Source organism: Linepithema humile, chromosome 2 (genome assembly GCF_040581485.1).
Source record: "Linepithema humile isolate Giens D197 chromosome 2, Lhum_UNIL_v1.0, whole genome shotgun sequence".
Lineage (NCBI taxonomy): Eukaryota > Metazoa > Arthropoda > Insecta > Hymenoptera > Formicidae > Linepithema > Linepithema humile.
In genome coordinates, this window is record NC_090129.1 from 3025156 (window position 1) to 3048165 (window position 23010).

At 42.2% G+C, this 23010-nt stretch overlaps 3 protein-coding genes across 3 annotated transcripts; 1 reads left to right on the forward strand and 2 right to left on the reverse strand.

The window, feature by feature from the left end:
- The first annotated feature begins 1622 nt into the window (after positions 1 to 1622).
- Setd3 (SET domain containing 3) lies at positions 1623 to 20911 on the forward strand. Its single transcript, XM_012369967.2, has 7 exons — positions 1623 to 2245; positions 2946 to 3437; positions 3693 to 3816; positions 18064 to 18178; positions 18269 to 18421; positions 18607 to 18930; positions 19014 to 20911. The coding sequence occupies exons 1-7, from the start codon at positions 2101 to 2103 to the stop codon at positions 19137 to 19139; spliced, it is 1479 nt and encodes a 492-aa protein (XP_012225390.1). The 5' UTR covers positions 1623 to 2100; the 3' UTR covers positions 19140 to 20911.
- Positions 2946 to 12224, reverse strand: LOC105673957 (uncharacterized). Its single transcript, XM_012369966.2, has 2 exons — positions 11462 to 12224; positions 2946 to 7777 (listed from the first exon to the last, which is right to left on the reverse strand). Exons 1-2 carry the CDS (start codon positions 11588 to 11590, stop codon positions 4787 to 4789), a joined length of 3120 nt encoding a protein of 1039 aa, XP_012225389.1. The 5' UTR covers positions 11591 to 12224; the 3' UTR covers positions 2946 to 4786.
- On the reverse strand, positions 20648 to 22890 carry LOC105673978 (oocyte zinc finger protein XlCOF28-like). The gene is made up of 2 exons (XM_012369998.2): positions 22731 to 22890; positions 20648 to 22649 (listed from the first exon to the last, which is right to left on the reverse strand). The coding sequence occupies exon 2, from the start codon at positions 22574 to 22576 to the stop codon at positions 20969 to 20971; it is 1608 nt and encodes a 535-aa protein (XP_012225421.1). The 5' UTR covers positions 22577 to 22649; positions 22731 to 22890; the 3' UTR covers positions 20648 to 20968.
- Positions 22891 to 23010: the final 120 nt, after the last annotated feature.

A 23010-nucleotide genomic window follows, 5' to 3' on the forward strand; every position in this document is an offset into this window, starting at 1 on the left:
GTATATGCGGAGATTTAAGGATATACACATTCAATTTTTTCTCATCAGATTAGATGTTGAATAATTTCCGCAGTATAAAAAGTTGACGGATTCACGTTTCGAAATACAATCTTTGTACAATCCAATGTCATTTATTTTCCATATCGGTTATACATATATGTGTTACTTTAGTGACATTCGCGGTTTGCATTATTGTATTACTTTCGATGTAACGTTAAGTTGAGAAAGGACAATTATATTTATATATAATATATAATATAATTTATATATTGTATATAATTATATATATTTATTATATATATTATATATAATTATAATTATTATTTAATATAATATAATACATTTAGACGCGTACGACAACGGGTACTCCGTTTATTTGTAATTAAATTTATGTATATGTACATATAGTACATACAATTCACACACAATATGCAGTATCGCAATACACTTGTAAAGAGAATTGATTCAACGCACGATGCATGCCCTCGCGTTTTTATTTATAATCGAACCAATATTAACTGGTTTAATATATTCATGTTAAATAAATATATAAAAGCCGCAGAGCGTGGGAAATGTTCCGAGCACACGAGAGATCGGTTGAATTATTATTCATATATACATATATTGATTAAATCTTATCGTTGCGGAATGAAAATTCTTTGCGCAATGCGGGCGCTAATTTGCGACGAAGAAATCTGAAAATTTGCATTGCCGCTGTTATCCCGCTGAAAATAAACAAAGTCGCAAAACGTGAAAATGTTCAGAAATTACGAGAAATATTAAAAAAAAAAAAACTAGTAAATTAAATTTGCGTACAAGAGGAATTAAGAACCGTTGCGTAATATTTAATTACGTAATTTATACAACGAGTCGATATGAGATTATATAATGCGAGACACATAGATCTATTATTAATAATTTTACTAAGAGCAAATGATATTTTATAGAAAAGAAGCATTTTTGATTAAATTCTACAGTGGAAGTGCTAATGCTGGTTTTCGCATACATATTTGTATATTTATTTCAGTTGACATACGTTTCGGTCGCAAACTTGATCTTCTTTAATGTGTATGATATTAAGATTTTGAATCCTTACATTAGTTTAATTGATTAGTTACCCTAGTTTTTAACATTTTTCATTTAGTTATCTCTCGCATATTTTTATATTATATCGTCTTAATAAATTTATCAAACTAATGTGAATCCATTTCGGACAAATTTGTCAATAGATGCAATTTTAAATTAACTTGATAACTTGAACGATCAAGTTTCACTGAAATAATATATAAATATGAGCACATCCCTAGCATTCGTCTAATAGCCAATTTTTATTACAGAATTTTTTATCAGAATGTTGGAAACAAATTTTGGAATTTCTGGTTGAAAAATTATTTTTTGCATGTATTTTATATTATGCCCTGATATTGATATTTATGTATATGCGACATTTTTTACAAATATTTAATCGACTATTAATTAATAATTGTTATTTTGAATTTATTTCTATTAAGTATACTTTAATATTTATTATGGACACAAAAAAATGATGAGAAAAATATTATTTTAATAGAAAAAATTATATATTTTGAATAATAATTACCTTGAACGTCCGACTACTGTGACATTTACCTTGTATCGATTAATCTTATCGTTGCCCAATTGATAATCATTTACATAATACAGGTGCTCATTTGCAGTGATGGTATTGTTTCAGGATCGTTCGCCGATTGTGATTCGAAAGATTCGGGATGATCGAGTGCGATCCAGCGGTAGGGTTGAAGGAAGTAGTTGCAAAAGTAGGTGACCCCTGGCTGAAATTGAAAATCAATAGAACGTGGCGCGGGGTGAGCAGACGGGAGTCGCGAGATGCATATACATACAGACAGGCGGCCTCGGCTCTTGCGCGCGGCGCTTTCGAGGTTATGTTGCCCGTGTTTCGACAGAACCGCAACGACGTGAACGCGCGGCCGATACGCTGCTATTTTCGTTGCGGCGTACAGTGTGTTTATTCTTGCCAGTCGTAGCCGCCGCGCGTTACGCATTATGATGTATTTGAATGCGACGGGGAGTCACGAGAGCGCCGTGAGATAGTAGACAAAAATGGGCAGGAAGAAAGCTCAGGCGTCGTGCAAAGGTAAACAACACGGCCCATCGGCGCAGCAGAAGCAGGCATCCTCTGCGGCACGTATCCTCTCACGAGGAGCGAGGAACGAACTCGATGTCCTGTGCGAGAAACTTTTTCATCGTGAGTATCTTTCCGCGCTTGTGCGATTTCCTTCTCCGAGCGAGTCGAAGCGTTCTCTTTGTTTTTGACGCTCGCATCGCAACGTGCGAGGAAGCTTTATTGACGTCAGTAATATATGAATTTTTAAGTTACAGAGAATCCTTGAAATCCTTTTGTTAAAATTAAGAAAGATGGAATAAATATGTGTCTATATATATGCACTGTAATAATATGTGCATCACAAAGTATAGAATGATAAATATGTAACAACTAACAAACTAAAGTACAAGAAATCTTGATATACATTTTTATGACTTAATGCGATAAGAAATAATAATGTCACTGTTTCGTTGAAACAAGATATTATTAAAACATGAATAATGCTGCATAACAAGATCGAAATTTCTTCATGGAAGAATTAATTTTTATAGTTGAAAACAATTAGAATTCAGACTTGATTCTTCTGGAAAAGTTTTTAAGTCTTATAAAAGATTGTAAATTTTTAAAAATTTATTATGCAACGCATCTTTGATTAAGAAATAGCATTGATTATTGCTGTGTAGAAATGTCAGAGGTATCAAAGATTCTTACATTTTATCTTCCGTTATGAAATCATAATCATTCTCTACTTTGTCTTCGCACATATTACTGCTGAAACTTGGCCTTGTTATTGTTTTAAGAGATTTGTTTGCTTTCACATGCTATTCTGGTGCGTTTGCAGTGACTAGCAATCCGGCGTATATGACGCAATTATGGAACAACTACTTGGATATATCGGAAGTTCTGCTGAAGGTTAAACGTTTGGAAGAGATGAAGACGGAATCGTCCCAGCGATCCCAGGTGATTGGACAATTCACGAATTGGCTGACGGAGAATGGGGCGCGTATGGACGGCGTGAGCATCGCCGAGTATCCGGGATACGATCTGGGACTGAAGGCAGAGGCCGACTTCGCCGAGAATCAATTGATCCTGGAGATACCGAGGGCCCTGATTTTCAGCACGTATACGGCGGCGCCGGAATTAACCGCTCTGCAAAATGATCCGTTGGTCCAGCACATGCCGCAAGTGGCACTGGCGATAGCGCTACTCGTGGAGAGATACAAGAAGAATTCTACGTGGAAGCCTTATCTGGATATGCTTCCGAATAGTTACAACACGGTTTTATATATGAAAGCCAATGACATGATCGAGCTGAAAGGCAGTCCTACGTTAGGTACACACAGAGATTTCTTTTACACGAACCTTTTGCACCTTTTTTTTTACCTCATTTCTACAAACCTATTTCGCGTATTCGTAGTTTTCATACATTTTCACTTTACTTTTACAAAACCTGTTTTACACAATTTTTTTTTAGAAAGTTTCTGTCTGTTGATGCACCATTCATGCTTAGTAAATAACCTGAAAAATATGATTTCAATAATATGCGAGAGTGCTTTCGTATTCTTAGATTTATTTCATGTATGTGCAGAGCCTGCATTGAAGCAGTGTCGGAATATCGCCAGGCAGTATGCTTACTTCAGCAAAATATTTCAGAACAATAATGAACCGGTATCTGCAATGCTTAAGGACATTTTCACCTACGAACGATATTGGTGAGTAATTAGAATGGCATTGTCAAATTATAATGAAAACAAGTGGCCAACTAAAGACTGAGGGGGATAAAATTTACAATTTTATATATAAAATACAGCTTACAAGATACATATAAATCTATAAATAAATACATCTTACTCTACACGAAAGCAGAATAGCTTATGGGTATAATCTAATGATGAAATTAGTTGATCGTCAGCGATAGAATATCGAAATGATAAATCTCGTTCAGAGAATTGTCAAGTTAATTACATATTACAACTTTTTTCTCATATTTTTTTTTCCGTATATCGGCCGATTATAATTTAGAAGAATATGTATGTACACGTATGGAACTTATTTTCTTAGTTTATTCTCTCTTTTTCGGTCAAATAACGCGACCAAGTAACTAAAACGTTCGATGTGGTGCTCTAAAGTGCTTTGCAAGGAACACTCAATCAGCCTTCGGGATATAGTTTTGATAATCGTGCGTGAAAATACTGATAGTTTCCCATTAAATCGATGCAAAAGATTTGTCAGTTTTTCATTAGACTTCTCAAGTTAAATCTCATTTAGATTTCTCGACTTTGGATGCATATATCTTGATTTATAAAGCACACAGAGCAAAAACAAGCATATTTTTCTTATGTAATTTGGGTATGCGCTTTCGATTGAGCCTATTAGCAACTCAATCGGCTCAGCCGTTATTGAGATCCGATAATCTCGGCTCATCTGAACCTTCTGTTTCGCGTAAAGATACACGGTCGGTCTTGCGCTGCGCGTGAACTTGGCGCGAGACACTACCGTGTCTCTTGATTTTAAATGTCGAATATATTTCAAGACGACTAAAGAGCGATTGACGGAAAGGGGATATTTCGTTGGAAGTGAAAATTGCCGAACAAAATTAGCGCGATTAAAATACGATCTCGAAACGAATCTTTTGCATCAACTTGACCGCGACTGATAGGCTAATCGTACGATTGCGCGTAGTTATTTCGCGTAATCGGGTATCGTCTCCCAGCTGTCGTTCGCGTCCAGCGAGTCATTGTCCATGTCGCACTTGCCGTCAAACTCCTCCGCGACCTCCTGCGTCTCCATGCGCTCGGGTCTCTTCGCCGTCGACGTCGCGACGACGTTCACCATCACGGTGCTCAGGCTGCTCGAGTTGGACAGCTTCCTCGCCGCCATCACCGGGCCCTGGAAGACCGCGCGCGAGAATGTGTTCCTGTACGTGTAACGCTGCTTCTGCCGGATCCGGCAGACGATGAAGATCGCGAGGAACACGACGACCGTCACGCCCAGTATCGCGCCGCTCGCTATTATGCTCGGCCTCATCCTCGACAGCGCCTTCCGCTCGTCCTCGGCGTCCGCGCGGCTCGCCGTCTCGTCGCCAATCGTTCTTATCTCGATCGTGGTCGGCGCCTCTCTCGCAATCTCCTCCACGTAGCCGGCGCGAAGCTCGCTGGAGCGGTCTTCCGGCGGAACGGTCTTCCTCTCCCCGATCAGCATCGTGCTCGTGTTGTCGTCGCCAGTCGGAAGGCTCGCCTTTGACTCCTCGCTTTTCATCTCCTCCTCGGTCTCGAACTGCTGTTGCAGGTCCTTCGCGAACGCGCCGAACGGCGTCAGCAAATTGACGATCGTTCGATCGGAATTTTCCGGCCTGTACTTATTTTCAGAGGACGCCGTGCCGATCGACGCGTCCCTGTCGCGCTCAGCGAGGTCGAGGAGTCGCGATATATTTGCCTCGTCCTTGTCGAGGAACGGATTGTGCAGGTAGCTCATGATGTCCCTGAACTGGTTCGTCGGCCTTTCCACTTCCTGCTTCGCGCTATCCTTCTCCAGGGCTTTTATACGCGCGCCGAAATGCTCGTGAGAGTCCTTCGGGAACGGTACTTCACCCTTGTTCGTATTTGAGGCTTCCAAGATCGGCGGATTTCTGGACGCCTTGAGCCGCGACACCTCCGTCAAATGCACCCTGCTGGAGCCGCGCTGGCGCAGCGCGATCAGCTCCTCCACGCTCATGTTCCGCGATTTCAGCAGCCGCTCCAGCCGCCTGCCGGCCGAGCCGGACGCGAACAGCTCGAAGATCTCCGCGCGCGCCTCCGGCTCGATCTCGGAGACGACGTCCTCGTAGCGTCTGCTGCTGCTGCTGCTCGCGTGCTCCTCGCGGCTTCGCGGCTTCTCCCTCGCCGATTGCTCCACCCGATGATACTCGCTCGAGTGATTTTTCTCGCGCGGCATCTCCTTTCTATCGTCAGCCGAGCTCGCGTGGCTCTCGCTCGCTCTCGAGTCGGCCGCCATCGCGTCGCGTCCAGCGTCGTCCGCGGGATGGTCGACCGGAGGAGCGTCGTTCTGATACTCGGCCTCGACGAAGCCGTTGTAATCCTCCGCGGAGGGCTCGCCGGTGGGAACCGATCGATCGCCATTCCGAATGACCTTTCCGTTCGCTCCTTCAGCGTTCTCACGGTCTTTCGTCAGCTCGACCCGCACCGTGGGATTGAGGATCCGCTCGATGCTGAGAGTGGACTCGGTGTCGCGCGGGCCGACCGTTTCGCCCGGCGGCTCCTCCGACCAGCTCGACGCCGTCGGGCTCTTGCCCTTCTTCGTGAAGTCCGTGAAGTCCGAGAACTCCATGATCTCGTCCTCGTCGAGAGCGCCGAGCTTCGTCGCGCGGTCGCCCGTCGACTCGGCGTTGCCGTCGTCGTTCGACAGATACTCCACGGAGCTCATCGCGTCCGGCGGCGACGCCGGTGTCGTAATCGTCACCGTCGTGACGATCGCAGGAGTGGTCGCGCGCAGCCGCGGGAAATCGCGCGCCGATTGCGTCCTCCTTTCGACATTCTTCGGCTCATCTTTCACGTTAGCCGCGTCGTTCGCGGAAATCTCGTCGTAACTCTCGGACGTGTTCCGCAGGACAGCCGTCGTTTTAAAGATCGAGTTGTCCGGACCGCTCGAAGTCGCCACTGTTCTTGCCGTGGTGCTTCCGGGCGCCGTGGACGTTTGTTGCGCGGGTCTCCAGGGCAGCGTCGCCGTCGCGGCGAGCTTCATCAGCGAGTTCGACATCACCCTCGACATCTCCTCGACGTATTCGTCGGACTCGTCGGCCATCCGCGACTTGAGCGCGTTGATCACGTCGGCTTTGCCCTTCAGCAGGTCGCTCAGGGTGAGATTCTTGCGCTGCAGGATCTCCAACAGGCTCAGGCCCTCCTGCTGCTGCATCTTCAGCAGCGACTTCAGCTCGAGCGCGTTCTTCCGCTCGCCGTCGTCGGACGACTGCGTCGTCGTCGGCGGGTCCTCGCTCTGCCTTTGCGACGCAAGTTTCGCGGGGTCTCTCGGTTCCTCGTTCTCTTCGTCGGAGGCTTCGTTCGCCAGAGCGAACTCGTAGTTCTGCGGTGGCCTTCTCTTGCGCGGGCGCGGCCGCAGGTACTCCTCGTCGTTGAACTCGTGCTCGTATTCGTCGGGACGCGCCTGGAAGGCCTCGCGATACCGCGACGTCACCTCGTCGTTCAGCGTGTCGCTCGCGCGGTCGCGATCGCGCATTCCGTCGCTGCTCGCCGCGCTCTCGATCGTCTCCTCGCGGGGCGTCTTCGACGGACGACGTCTCCTGCGCGCATAATTTTCGTCCGGATTGCCGTAGTCGCGGCTCCGCAGGTACGCCGCCGCCTCGTAATCGTAGTCGTCCGCGGCAGCTGCTTGTCCGCCCGGATTCTCTCGCGGGCGATTCGGCCGATTAGGCGAGTAGCGATGCTTGAGCGGTCGCCGACTCGTCGCGGGGAAGTCCTCGACATCGTCGACCGCGTCCCTCGAGTAGGACCGGTAGTGAGAGAACGGCAGCAGCGGCACGGAATCACCGTCGCGCCACTTCGGCTCGAGTGCCTCGCCGTTACTCCTCCACTTGCCTACGGGCTCACCTGACCGCTCGCGGTCCTCCGCGATCCTTCGCGACATTTCCACGTCGTCGAACTGTCCGTGCAGCTCCGTCTGAAAGGAATTCATTCATGATGATTCTAGGAGCTCTTCGATAATCAAACGATAAAGGACTCTTTCGATTAGATTGTTCTCTTGCGAATTTATCTGATCCAAAACAAATTTGACTTCCTTTCATTTAACTATTTATGAAAAAAGTCGACGCACGCCTTTTCAAGTGAAAGTTTACGCGTGTGTTGATGAAGAAGCAGAAAAATGATAACAATATCGCAGCAGAAGAAAAAAATCTAGAATTCTTTTATCAAAATCGTTGATTCTTTCATCAAATGTGATAAGCTTCTAAATATTAACGAAAAATAAAATTTCTTTTCGATCAAATAGGCGGAAAAATATTTGAATATTGAAATTTATATTTATGTGATGCAGAAAAATGTTATTCGCAGGACTGATTATCGAAATTATCAGTTTCGTTTTATTAATTATCATGTTGAAATAACGTTTCATCGTGGGAATGTTACTTTTTGTATTGGAAAGGGTTTCGGACTCATTTGAGAAGCTAATCCGTTACTTCGTGAATTCTGAAATTGAATGAAGCACGACGCGTTCGGCATTTATTGAAATCGTTCGCCGGGATGAAGTTAAACTTCGGTAAATTACGATTCGTCACGGGTCACGCGGAAAATCGTTGTTAAACGAGGCGTGCGGTCGTGAATAACAGTAAAGGCCAATGACCATAATGATAGAAAGTATTGTAATGATAGCAAGTATTGAAATGTTCGTAACGCTTTATAGATACCGTTACGGAATGTTTATATAAATTGCGAAGCACTGTTCGCAAATTTGCCAATAAAATCACGCCATTCTCGGTCTACGCTATAATTCTGGAGTTTTACAAAAAAAAAAAAAAAAAAAAAGAAGAATAAATCCATTTATTCGCACCTTTGATAATCAATTAGCGAAAATTTTTAGATCGAAGAGAAATCGAAGCGATGCTTCGTGGAACGCTTTTCTATTTGCCGCTTTTTTTGTTTGTTTGTTGAAAATACGCGTTTTATGACACGAATGTACTGCGGAAGCACGCGCCGCGAGCACTGCATCTTGCGCGCGTATCTTTCGATTATTCGTGAGGATCTTCTTCAAGCGGCACGTTGAAAGAAGATTCGGCGATTTCTCGCTTTTACTTTCGCAAGCCGGACGCGCGTGCGTGAGAACGTGCGAAATAAGGGAACCGCGCGCGCGATTCTTCGCTCGAAGACGTTTTTCCGCTCTCTTTTCTGCGAAAACGAGCAATCTTCTTTGATCTAGATTAGCTTGCCGCTGGAATTGTGTTACATAAATTAAAATTCATTTACTTATAACAAATAAAATTATAAAATTAAATTTGAAAAAATTAATTCCTGCACATATTGATTCATTTTCACTTGGAATAATCGAAAAGATTGCTTTCGTTTACTCGTAAACGTAAAAAAAAAAAAATATTTCGTTTCGTGACTAATATCGAAACGCCGCTAAAATATTGGCTCATTAGACGCAAATGACGCGCGATAGATCGAACAGCGAATTATCGTGGTATCTAGCGAAGAGGGCGTTATCTCAATTGCTTCATTATCCTTATTAAAGCATTTCGTAATGTTATTGATGCAAAGTTCCATGCTTTCGCGGATGATTTTCACTTTGCTTTCTCGCAGCGAAAAAGACCGCGCGCGCGTGCGTGCGTGCGTTCCCATTTTTCCACGGTCCAAACTCGCGTATTCGCGAACCACGTGGGAAATCATTTGCGATTATTCCCTCGCGAATAACGGAAATCACCTTACGCGATTCGCCGTACCTCACTCGCGATCTGACAATTGAGGTAATAGCATTTCTTTTGCATACATTGTTTTTCACACCAGCATTCCAGCGTAATTTCTCGCGCGCATTTATCCGATCATTTCTTGTCCGTACAAGTTTGTCGAGTTTAGAATATATTTTAAGCTCCATTTATTCAATTTATTTTTGTGCCTGGTCTTGTTAAAAAAACTCGTCTCGGAACGGTGACTCCTGCTTTCAGCTACAACCCCCCCCCCTCTCTTTCTCTCTCTCTTTCTCTCTCTCTTTCTCTTTAGCGAACGCCACGCTCGCCGGATGCCGCGAATTTCGCTCTTCGCATACTGAGCCCTTATGGTTTGACGACGAAATCCGCGACAAAACGCTGGTAAAGTCTCGAACTTTCTGCGCGCGGCGCCAGCTTTCTCTTTCTCTCGCAGTGCACGCGCGCGAGTTTTCTCGTCGTGCGGGCGCGTTAGATCTCGCGGCCAGGCGCATCGGCGAAAAATTCCGCAGGAGGAAAAGCGTTCCGGCAGAGCGGTCTCGCAGCTGATTTCGATATATCGTAGGATATAATGGCAGTTGCGAGAACACGAATGGATATACAAGGTTACCCAGAAATCGCGCACTTTCCCTGGACTGTAAACCGCGCAAGCAGAAAAGAATGGTAGTGAAACGGGGAACGTTTCCACGTTGAAGTAGTTTCGAAGTGAATTTCGCGTTGTAGGGAATCTCGAAAATTAATTTCGACAATCCAAGTTTTAGAAAAGGATCTTATTTCGCAAGCATTTCTATTAGGAATTTTAAACAGATACGATGGAAAACGGCGTGCAATTAAATTTTTATTAAAGTTAAACTGGCTTTAATCCGTTAATTGTTAATAAAAATTAGGCGAAAAATATTTGAACAGCTTACAGAAAGTTTATAGAGAGTAAAATTGTGATAAGGAATGATGTTTAATGCAGCTTATAAAATACCGCGAAGCATATCAATTAATGATTATTTTTTTTTGTAAAAAGCGTAACGCATTGTGAAAAAGCGTCCTGCCAAATTTGATCATCGCTGCACCGAAGACAAGAAAAAATCTTAACAGCCCGTACTTGACTCCATCCGTAACTTGAATCACTTGAGTTTAATGACACTTAATGAGCGCAATTACGGCGGAACTTGGACCTGTCACCCGCGAACGTCACGATTATTTCGTAATGGAGAAGTCGGATAGGATATGCGTGCGTACGTATCCCGATACGATTTAGAGTCCTTCGACATCGCGTGACGTATGTTATCGTAGTAGAAATGTCAGAATTTCGCAACGTACCAGTTTTCGCGAAAAATAACGACCGGTTATCAAAACAGTCAAAGGAACAACTTTCGGCTCGATAATCGATCGTTAATTATCTCACGGCCAAACCAAGAATTGTATCTATGAATTTAATTGATGATTTGACACCATTTTTTAATAAATTATGCATTTTAATTGTACCTAAAAAATTGCAATATGCAAAAAGGTTGCATATTGCAATAAGTATTAATTCTATAAACTATTGAGAAAACTTTAAAGTCTTTTTATTTGAAATTAATAGTTGGTTATATATTTAATTACATCAACAATTGTTGATTATAAATAAAATGAAAATAATACAATAAAAAAATATGAACTATAAATTCAATAAATATTTTTTTAGAAGTTTTAAATAATATTAAAAGGTTTCAGGCTATAAAAAATTAAGTAACACATTTTTTAATTAAAAAACGCGTTTTTGATTTATTTTTTGATAATATATTTTTCTTTAATCTTTGATTTCGCGCGGATGTCGGATATAAAATTTCTGTGTACCTAAGCAGCGTTTTGCTTAATTGAAATATTCAGGCGTGCCGACGCAGGCTTGTTCGAAGCGCGGTGCTCATCGGGGCGAAAAGCATTGTGGTTACCTGATACTCGTAGCCGTCATTTCGTCCCGCAGCTTCCGGCTTCCTGGCGGGTTTGCCGTGGACCAGAACGTCGCGCGAGATGTCACACGCGAACGCGATCAGCGCAAGCACGGCGATCGCCTTCCGCATAGTTGCAGCGCGATCAGCAATCTCGACGCCTCCTCGTCCTCGCGGCACCGCGACCCTCTTCCGCGGCACTTCACCTCCTCGTTCCCCGCGATGAGATGCACGTAAATGACCGCGGCGCACAGAATAACGAAAATCGCGTTCTTCCGGTTGCACAAACTCAAGATCTCCCCCAAAACCATGCAGACGAGTGTGGCTTACCGAAATTTGCGGAATCACACATTGACAGAACGATACCGTGATTTTCTACTCGTTTTGCACCGCGTTTGTGGCACACCAAAATATTTGATCATCAATCCAGTCAGCTAGATTGTCAATTTTTTAATCCATTATTTATTTATCACTTTAATTCAATCTTGACAAAACAAACTCTGAACTCTGCCAAGTGCTGCCTTATCTTCACTCTCCGCTGTCTCGCATCCTTTGCTAACCCTCTCGCTCTATTTTTTTTTTATTTCCGAATCAAAGAAGCGGGCTTGCCGATTACCACGCGGGTACCTCGCGATCGGCGGATGCGTTCTCCATTTTCCGATCTGGCGAAAGAGTGCCGGAGTCGCGATCTCGCTCGTTTGTGACGCGGTAGGAAACTTTCGCGCTCTCTGCGCTCTCGCGGCAAATCGCCCCTGCGAACTGACGCCGCTTTTCTCCGCGCGCGCTCCTAAGTAAGTCGGTGAAACTCGAGAGGAGACTCCTCCACCGAGTCCGTCTACTACTACTATTAACTATCTCGCGGCCGTCCGCTCTCGACGGGACGAGTGTTCCTCGGAGACGAATCCCGCGGACGGATTCGACGGGCGGATAAACGCGCCATGTATTTGGCTATCGCTGTCCAAATTTGAACATCACTTGAAAAACACGCGCGTCATTAGCATTTTGAAGAAAGAAAAATGTGATGCTAGAGAAAGTAGCAGTTCTACAAATTATTAAGTAAAATAAATACTAGAGAAAAGAATGAGATAAGAAATTTTGTCAAAATAAAATATTAAACAATTGAAAATTATTCTTTTTTTCGTAAAGCACGGCGAATCCTTGATTTTAAAATTTATTACCTGGTTTTATCGGAGACACACAGTCGTGAAACTTTATGCGAAATGTTCAGTGTACATCTTGTTCATTAAAATCACGACGTAGGGATTTTTTTCTCATATGACGATTAATCGTTATTGGTATGCGAAGAAACGCAATTGTGCGTGCACGCGATGCAGTCGTTAGAAATTAATATGTCGCTAATTTATTTGCTAGGATCGATTATTCGCGCATTTATCACGTTTGGTTGTTCAACATCCGCGGTAGCGTCGTGACTATATGAGAAAGAAGGAGGAGGAAGTCGTTAGGCACTCGGAGCGAAAACCCTGTTAACGCAAATACTGCGTGCATATATCTGTCACGGCGAACCCTTAATTGCGATGAAACCCGCGTTTGCTTCGCGGATGTTCTTTTACGCTTGGAAACATGGCTGTAAACTGTGTGGAGGATCGCACACGATGTAAGTTAATGATTATTTTTCCAATCGTTGCCAAATTATTTACATTGTTAAAAAAATTGCTACGTAAATTATATTACCAAACATACGCATTTCGCGTGAATATTAATTATAAGGATGAATATTTTGCTGAAAATAAAAAGCGGAAGAAATCGCATTGTTTGCCACACATCGTGCAGTATGTATCTTTATAGCATATATGTCGCGAATTACGGGCATAAAATAGAAAACTGTGTCAATCGTTTACGCGTAAACAACAATAGCTCGTGACGAGACTATGCAAACTATCTTTTTACGCGTAATTTACGTCGATAACGCTTATGATAGTCGTGATTTCTCCTCCTTTCTCTCCTTTTTTCAAGTGAAACGTTTATCCACGAAGAAGCTCAGCGTAATTTGCGATAATTTCCTGAAAATTATGACATTATCGTATCCTGTAAACAATATGTTTAATGTCAACAAAGATTCGGTCTTCACATCAATGATAATGATCACATTCTCTCCTTTTCTGTCTAACGTTTTGCACTTAATTCGCCATATTTATTTTTATATTTTTACATCAAAGTAGCAAGGAACTTTTCTTTTATATCTCACGTTATTATTACGTGAGAAAATGTCAAGAGGATTATGTAAACGTAAGAAATATCGCATTGATTAGTAACGAGATGCTTTTGTTCCCGCAAAGAGGACGCATGCGAATGCGTTATTTCCCGCGAAAAGTATGTATCGATTTCCACAATAGATAGTTATAAGACGCGGTAACACATAACGCAGCCTAATAAAATTAACGAGGATGAGACCGACGATTGTCACGAGTTCGCCGCTAATGAACGGACGGAAAAAGGACAGCGAGTAAAATGACAATAACGAGAACGGTAATGACGATGCGGTTCTCTCGCGATTCGCCGGAGTGCAGATAGGCATCGACGAGCGACGGCATTGTCTTGAGTCTGTTTTAGACGATCTGTAATACGCGACGGAAGACACCATTCTTTTTATATAAAAAAATATAAATCGCGCGATTAAGAAAAAATATATTTCTTTACAAATATTTATAGCAGCAGAATCAAATGCATAAAGATGGATAATCTGACGTATTTTTTAAAGCGCGGCGTCGTAATTAATGATAAATTAAGAAAATAAAATTTTAAACAAGAGAAGCCTCGCGACACGTGATCTGCATTCGTTCGAAATATAGAACGCGGCAAATGAAGCGGAAATCAGATCTGTAATTATAAGTTATTTGAAACAGGTTTTACTACTAGAGATAGACGCACACTCTTCGAGCGCATGTGAGAAGGTCGCGCGATGAATCGGAGATCGTGAGATCTTCTCGGTGCGCACTTTCTACGCGATAAACGAGCGTGCCGTAGCGAAGGGACCGACCGGCCTCGAACGCGTTTCATGCTGAAAATAATAGCGATCGCCTTAGTTACCGCGCATCTAATGGAACCTCGTGTTCTCTTAACCCACAAGGATGATATTAGTGCGAGCGACGGGGTAAAATCTGCGATACTTTCCAATCCGACGTTATGAGGAAATATAATGCACTGGAAGAATCTTTCTCTTATTAAGACATTCCTTATTTCGGGCTTAAATTCATCTTTACATTGCGAAGCTCTCATTGTTGTGGGATATCTTTATATTATCTTCTTAAAAATGAATATTTATGAATATTTATTGTCGATTGTTCGTCTCGTTTATCAATTTTTAAATAGATAGAAATTGTGCTTTTCAGTGAAATATCTAATTTCTACAAATAAGAAATTTATTTACAAGGAGAAGATATTTGTATTCTTAAGTTAACGATGGACGTCCGAGAAAACCATTATTGAATCAAGTAATTTATATTCTTATCTTTGTCTCCTTATCTAGGTATATAAATGACACATCCAGACGCTGTACGTACGTACTGAAGTCGCACGATGATTAATGATAATTGCAAAACGCTGCATTGGCAGCGCGAGATTTCTAATGCGGGAATCCGCGCGTGTTCCTGTCCCGGTTAACTATATTGCACTCCATTGCAGACGTTTGTTCTATTATGAGAATTAATACATATATGAATTATTAAATGTGTATTGTACTTGTTAAAGATTTCCCACTGCGAGAGAGAACTCGAGTGATCTTATATAAGTTAAGTCTTTATAAATTAAGATTATTATGCAAGACGATATTTTTCTTAACAAAATCCTTGTGTTTCGTTTATTTAATATCTTTCTTGAATGATTGTTTAACGTTGATTCAACAATATGCGTTTTATACATTTTTGGAAATTTAAAAGTTTTTAATTGAATCCAAGAAGTTTGAAAATTTACATGTTAAATCTCGCTAATTTTATATTTTCCTGTCAACGATATAGCCGCGGCGTTTCACTGCTGAACGCAGGTGCCGTGCGCTGCGAAAGACACGCGTGATCGCTTTCGCAGCATGCGGCGCGTATGCAGATACCGAAGCAGATATTTTGTCGAGGAAACGGCGGCTCTTTTCACGAGCGAAAATGCCAGGGAACGCGCTCCGCTGCTCTCGACGATATCCCTTGCTACTGTATCTCTGCTCGCAAACCATGGAGCTCGCAAGAGAGCCGGCGTTGCTTTGCAAATGAGATACAGCGTGTGCACTTTCACACGGACTCGGACTTTCATGCGATTGTAACGAATCCGCGGTCGGCGCGTCATTATATTTCGTGTATTGATTGCGAATATTGAGTATCAAGTGTTTTCACACACCGCGAATTACGTTAATAATAATGTCGAAGTCTCATACGAAATCTCGTACGAATCTCATTGTCAGAGGCGGAAGCGTTCAACGCGAAATAGAGTTGCGCGAAGATTATTGGCCGTTCGATCGTTTCCGCATAATTCCGTGTGAAAAAAGAAAAATAATATAAAATGCAACTCTGCATTAAAGTTGTTGCAACACTGAATTGCGAAATGTTTCGACAGCGAAATTTTATGGTTTCATCAAATTCTTTTTCTGTATAATATTATTTGCTTATTAATTCTATTTTTTTGTAAAGAAAAAAATAATATAAAATGCAATTCTGCCTTAAAGTTGTTGCAATACTGAAGTGCGAAGTGTTTCAACAGCGAGACTTCATTCATTTTTTTTCTGTACTATTTTGTTATTAATTCCAATTATTTTTTACACCGTGTTTTATTATTTGCAAGCGCGAATAATTTCCTGCAGTTATGTAAAATATATTTCACTTTAAAATGAACTGTAATATCTGAAATATTAGGTATTATATTATGAACGCGGTTATCAGCTGGCTGTGAAATGCTTTTTAGCGTGAGAGGCGATGATTAAAGCGGCAAGAATGCACGATTTTCCACGTTTATCGCGAAGAATGCTTCTCACTGAAATTTCACTTCTATCTGTTGTTACGGCACGATTAATCTATCTATTGATTATCCCTTCGCACTTTTTGTGCGATGTAACAGATCATAACGGTTCACCGAACGTATTATGGCTTGCGGTATCGCACTGAGAAACTACGCACGGGAATCGGCGAGTCTGTTGCTATTGAATCTAAATATTTCACGCAAGGAGTCATTGACTTTTTCACGAATCAATTTCGCGTTGATCTTTATCGCCTAATCTTAGATGATATACAACTCGTGAGAGAAATCGAGACGAAAATCAAACGCGTATAATCGTAAAATTAATTCTCTTTCGAATGAAAAAGTTTACTCTTCAATTAAATTCATGTGAGAAAAAGTAGTAGATGTTGTTGTGCGTTGCAAAACTTTCTATAGCTAATATAATCTTCATCTCAGTTTTTATATTTATTTTATGTTCACACAATATTACAATTCGACGCAGAATTGATCTCCTTTCCTTTTGTTTCATTTTTTTTTTCTTAAATGTAAATTCGTCACGATTCGAAAACAAGTTCTCCAATTTTGTTCTCGAGAACTAGATCGCCTAAAATAAGTTAAACGGCAAAAAAAAAAAAAAGAAAAAAAATATAAGAGCCTATGTCTCGCGAACAATGAGCGATCAGGCGTCATTAGCCTGGCACGGTTTTACTGGAATTAATTTGTTTTAAGAGGAAGAGCTCGATCACGCAACTCGGCACAATGGTCGACGGCGTGCACGCGGGTTTCCTACACGGACGATGAAATCTCGGCGAACGAGAGTAACACGCGATCTCTCACGTGGACGACGAGACGCGTTCGGCAGTGAGAAGCGCGCGTTTCTCCGGACGCGAAGAGAGAGAGAAAGTCCGCGGACGCCCGCGCGGTAATAACTGCGGCAATGAATCTTCTTTTACGTTCATTTCCGGAATTCTGGGTCAAGTTCTTGCCCGCCTCCGAAAAGCAGCCGCTCGCCCGCGGCGGAGTTAACAATGTTCTTCCTCAATCGCCCCGAAGGCGAAAGTCTGACGTTTCACGCTCCGCGGGTTGACGCGGATGCACACGCGTTTGTCGTAACGGCATCTCTGCGGCCGACGGATTTCACTTTGCGTCCGAATCCGGCGGTATTCAATCAACAACTTCTCAAATTTTTCGCGATTTAATCGATTCTGTTGTTGACTTTTTATTTTCAAATTTATGTCCTTTCTAAACTTAATTTATTTTCTTCAATCGTGTTTCTCTAACATTTTCTAATGTACTCTAATATATTCTAATAATTAAAATTCCTTGAATTTCAATATTTGCGTCAGCAATTCTTTCAGTTTTACTTCTCTTTTTGTTATATTTATCTGATAACTTTGACGATTTTTCGAAGCTGTTTGAAAAACAAGTGTTCCGACTCTCGCTATTCTTTATTCGTGTTTTTTTTTTATAATTCTTAATGCGACGATACATTTCGCACGATTTAATCGTCCGACTCCATCAATTTTATTAATAAATTTTACCAGCAAAAATTTGAACACTGGAGATTGAAAATGTGTTAATATTGAAAAATTTGTTTTGTTGTCATTTAAGTTCTTCAAACTGGAAAAGCGCTACGCGTCGATGAATGACATTTCGATGAATTTTTTCAGTTGGGCAGTTTCCACGGTGATGACGAGGCAGAACTTGGTTCCGAGCCCGGACGGCTCGCGCATGATCCACGCTTTAATCCCGATGTGGGATATGTGCAATCACGAGAACGGCAGGGTAAGTTATATATACGGATAATGAGGCCGTTTATCCGCGTAATGGTGCCTCGAGTGGATGATATTGATGCGTTCTCTGCCATTGCTGTAGATCACGACGGATTTCAACTCGACGTCGGATCACTGCGAGTGCTACGCGTTGAGGGACTTCAAGAAAGGGGAGCAAATATTTATAAGCTACGGTCCGAGGACAAATTCCGACTTCTTCGTGCACTCGGGCTTCGTCCAAATGGATAACGACCAAGTATGCTTTTGAATTTTCGAAGAGAAGATTAGACTTAGTCAAAGTGGAGGCTGTAAGAGAATAATTGTGGCGTCTAATTACAACTGAGATCGACGTTAATTTTTTGTCGGGAAATCAAGTCGAGGTTAATTAAGAGCGAACGGACGGACGCGATGCGACACTGCTGACAAAGATTTGATTCGCAGGACGGCTTTAAACTTCGGCTCGGCATCAGCAAGGCGGACTCCCTGCAGAAGGAGCGGATAGAGCTCTTGGGCAAATTGGATTTGCCGTCGGTCGGGGAATTCTTGCTGAAACCAGGCACGGAGCCCATCTCCGATACGCTATTAGCCTTCCTGCGAGTGTTCAGTATGCGAAAAACCGAGCTGGCGCACTGGCTACGCTCGGACAAGGTCTTCGACCTGAAGCATATGGACTGCGCGCTGGAGACGGTCGTCGAGGAGAACGTGAGGAAATTTTTGCTGGCCAGGCTGCAGCTTCTAATCGCGAATTATCCGACGACACTGAAGGTGAAAGCGAGGCCCGATTTTGCATCGTTACTCCGCTTTCGATTGCGCGCTGTTATTAGTAACATCTCCTTCTTCTTCCGCAGGAGGATTTGGAATTACTGGAGACCACGTTACCGCAGGTGAAGAAAATGACCGTGCAACTGAGGGTGACGGAAAAGAGGATTCTTCTGGGCGCTCTTGAATACGTGGAGCAGTGGATAAAAGCTTGAGATAATCGCTCGTGTCTCGGCGGTGGAGATCGAACACAATTTTAACGCTCTAAGAGCATCTCGAGAGAAATCAATTTTATTTTTACAATATTTCTGAGAACGGCGATTTCGAGTATAAAAAGTAAAATATAAAAGCGGACGAATTATACATAATAAAAAGCGTACATCTATTGTCTATCGGTATACTTTTAACGCTCGGCGTTGTGTACGCGTACTAATTATAGGAAACATTTGTAAAATACTGAGAAAAATCATACGAACGTTCAACGATTATATGTCTACGTAAGTGATATATGATGTAATTGTACAATAATTGCGTGCTCAGTAAATATCGTAATTTCTGTTTTCGTGAGATGGAGACTTTTAGCTTTTTCGCAATCGCTGCTTTTTTTAAATTATATACGAATCAAACGTCGATCAAGCGGATTCTGATCTACCACGAGAATTGACTGCTGCTTTTACTCGCTGCTTTTGATATATATAACGTAACAAAAGTGATACCTATACAGAGAAGAATATTAATGTTAATGAACACTTATTTTTCAGAATGGATATATATATATATATATGTATATATATATATATATATGTGTGTGTGTGTGTGTAATATATACAGGGTGTTCCACAGCTACCCTTAATAGATTCCTGAGATCTTTTGGAAACAAAAATTTTAATAGGCTGCAGTAATTTTTAAATAGAAAGTTTAAAGCTGACCAATCTGGTTTCACTTCCCATTTAAAAAGTTGCAATTTCGACAATTTAGTATTAAGATTTTCGAAATGATCTCAGGAATCTGTCATTAACGGGTGTTACGATCGATCTGGAACATCCTGTATATGTAACAGAGCTGAACTTCTTGATGTGAATTATAATATCATAGGCCTATGACGTTAGACTATACGCTGCAAAATATTTCCTGACGCACGAGTGAATTTGAACGACCCGCGTAAATACAACCCTGCGAGGTGTTTCTGAGTATTTGTCACGCGTTATGAATGCCATTGTGTTTAACCCCGTGTTTCTCATGTTGCTACGTAAATCATCGCGAGAGTGGTATGCGTGTTTCGCGCGCGATTAATTAAATCACTAGGAAGAATATCAGACTTGATGAAATAAAATCAATTAAAATCAACGAAGCTAATCGTAGCGAGTCGCTATGATCAGGCTACAGCAGGACTGATAGCTCGGAATATCACTTTCCTTTTCAAATGTATTCCAACATAGGAATAATTAGAAAACTGTTGTGTAAAATATACATCATGTGACACATAAGTAACATATACGATGAGATTTAAAGCTAATGTGATCAATATATATACCTTTACAGACTGTGAGAAAATTCAGTACATCTGTGATGCAAATTTTTCGAACGAGAGTTATCCATATAAAGTGAGCGCCGCGTGCGATAGCGGAATGTATTAAAAAATTTCATTTGTTCTCTGTATTCGGAGCCTGTAGCGAAGAAACGTTATTGTCGCAAGAAAACTTAACATAAAATGGACAACAAAGAACTTTAAAGAAATCTTTATTCTTCAGGACACTAATGTTCAATGTAAACAAGCAACGCAATTATTCTGTAAATTAAAATTTCGAAGCGAACAGACGGAGTTTTAAAAAATAGAGCATAAATTATATCTACAATTTGTAAACGGCACTTATAGTTGTATCAGTTTTTAGTTTGTTAGTCTTTGAGTATCGGTATCAGTATTGAGTATCAAGAACGTTCGAGAAGGATGGTTGATAATAAAAACTAACAGCTGTTCACACCAGAAGAGATCTTCTATTTTTTTTCTGCGGTTTGAGTTCAAGTGGAAAATTTCGTTCTCTTTTTACGATAGATCGTTCTTATGATAGTGGGATAGTGGGTCTAGTGAGTCGTAGAGATCGGTTTCCTGTGGCACGGTCTCGTTGCCGAAATAGCTGCCGGAGTCTTTAAACTCGGGAACTACAACGATATTGATCGCGTCTCCCTTCAGTTCGTAATTGTCCTCTATAATTGTCTCTTCCACTTTTACTCTTCCTACGTCATGCTCTTCCGTGAGGTGCCTCAAGAGAGTGGATAAGGCATAGAATATCTTGTCACAAAGATTGCACTGATAAGTCTTACCGTCGGCCGCCCGCAAGCAGTGTGTATGCCCCTTCATTGGTTCATAGACCTTCCTGTGTAGCGCCATGTGCTTCTCGTGGTCCAAGGAGAGGATGAACTCGTAAGAACAAATCGGGCACTTCAAATTGTGCTTCGTCCATTTCGCGTGCACCTTAAGCCGATGCAGAGTCTCGTAGACCTCCCCACAGATAGGACACTTGAGGCATATGTGGTTTTTCAGAGTCTCCAGCTTTTCATATATGCCGTTACACTCGTTGCACTGGTAGGACTTTTGTTTCCTGCAGGTATGCTTGAACGAGTGTTTCTCCAGCTGCGCGGGCAGGTCGAACGATAACTCGCAAATTGAACAGATGAACATCCCGTGGTGGTCACGCTTCAACGTACGCTCGTCCCAGAACAAATGGAGCGACGAGCGGTAATGCATCTCATAATTATACTTGCGCAACAGGCTGCCATTGCAGGTTTCGCACTGGTTCTGATGCTTAGTTAAGTGGGCGAATAACATTCCCAGCTCCTCGTTCGAATAATTACAAAAATTACACATGTAACTCTCCTCGGTCTGATGCACGTGGGAGATTAGGTGTGTCTGATACGGATTCGGATTGAAGAAGGTTGCACCGCACGCGGGACACTTCAAGTAGGGCTTTTTCCTGTTCGTATAATGCAGAGACAGCGGATTTAGTTTTTTGTTTGTACAGAGCAGGGACACCGGATGCATCTTTCTCATCCACTTGTCGTCCCTTTTGATCGCTTCCGAATCTTCACACGTGATGGTCTCGATTTTCGGTATATGCTCGCTCTCCTCGTTCGACGTGCTCTGGCTGGTCTCATCCCCTGGTGACTGATTAGCGTTAGCCGCGTACTTTCGCAGGATTATCATCTTGTAATCGTGCTGTAACTGCTTCCACCTACCATTCATTTGATTATTGGCAATCTCTTGCATACTCCGCTCTAGTAATTCATCCATACTGACTTCTGTGTCCTTGAGAGATTCTAGCCGGGGCATCAGGATATAATTGTCATCCTCATTTGACACAGACGGTCCCACTTCTATCTCGCAGGAAACGTTAGAGGCTATGGGGTCCTTCGAGAGATACAACAGCTCTATCGAATCCGTATTCTCTTCGTGAGATTCAATTTCAGTTTTAATTTTGGGCTTCACGTTGTTGCGCAGCTTTCGTTCACTGGCGGCGGTGTGCTCATTCTTCTTGTGGCCTTTCCGCTTCCTGCTCTTCGTCCTCTTGTCTTCTTTCTTCGGCGTCGCATTTTCGCGTTCGAGCTTGTCATCCAACTTTAATATCTCATCAGTCTTCATATCGCGCCGCCTCATCGATATCGTATTTTTCTAGCGTAGTTTAATTATGTGTTTACAGTCGTGACATAACCTGACATTTCGGCATATCCTGCAAACAGTCGGGCAACGATGTGAAAAAGGAAACATTTCTTGCGTTTTGTCAAGCCTACAAAATTCCTTCTGTACTCACGTGTCTATAATTTACGCTGCTAATTGAAACGAGGCTTCTGTCAATCTGCGCTGTCACATTTCAAAGCCGTTGCATTGATTTTTTCGGGAATCCAGATTTTTCTCAACGCATCGCTTCTTATTTATTGGTCTGGAGTGCGATAAAACCGCAAGAACGCGCGTTTTAGCGTTCGTCGCTCGTTTACCGTGCGAGATCTCTAACATTGACCTTCTTCCCCTCGATAAAGCTGGATTAACTGTTCCTTGAGATAAATGGAGAAAGACCGATAGTTTTCGCTCAT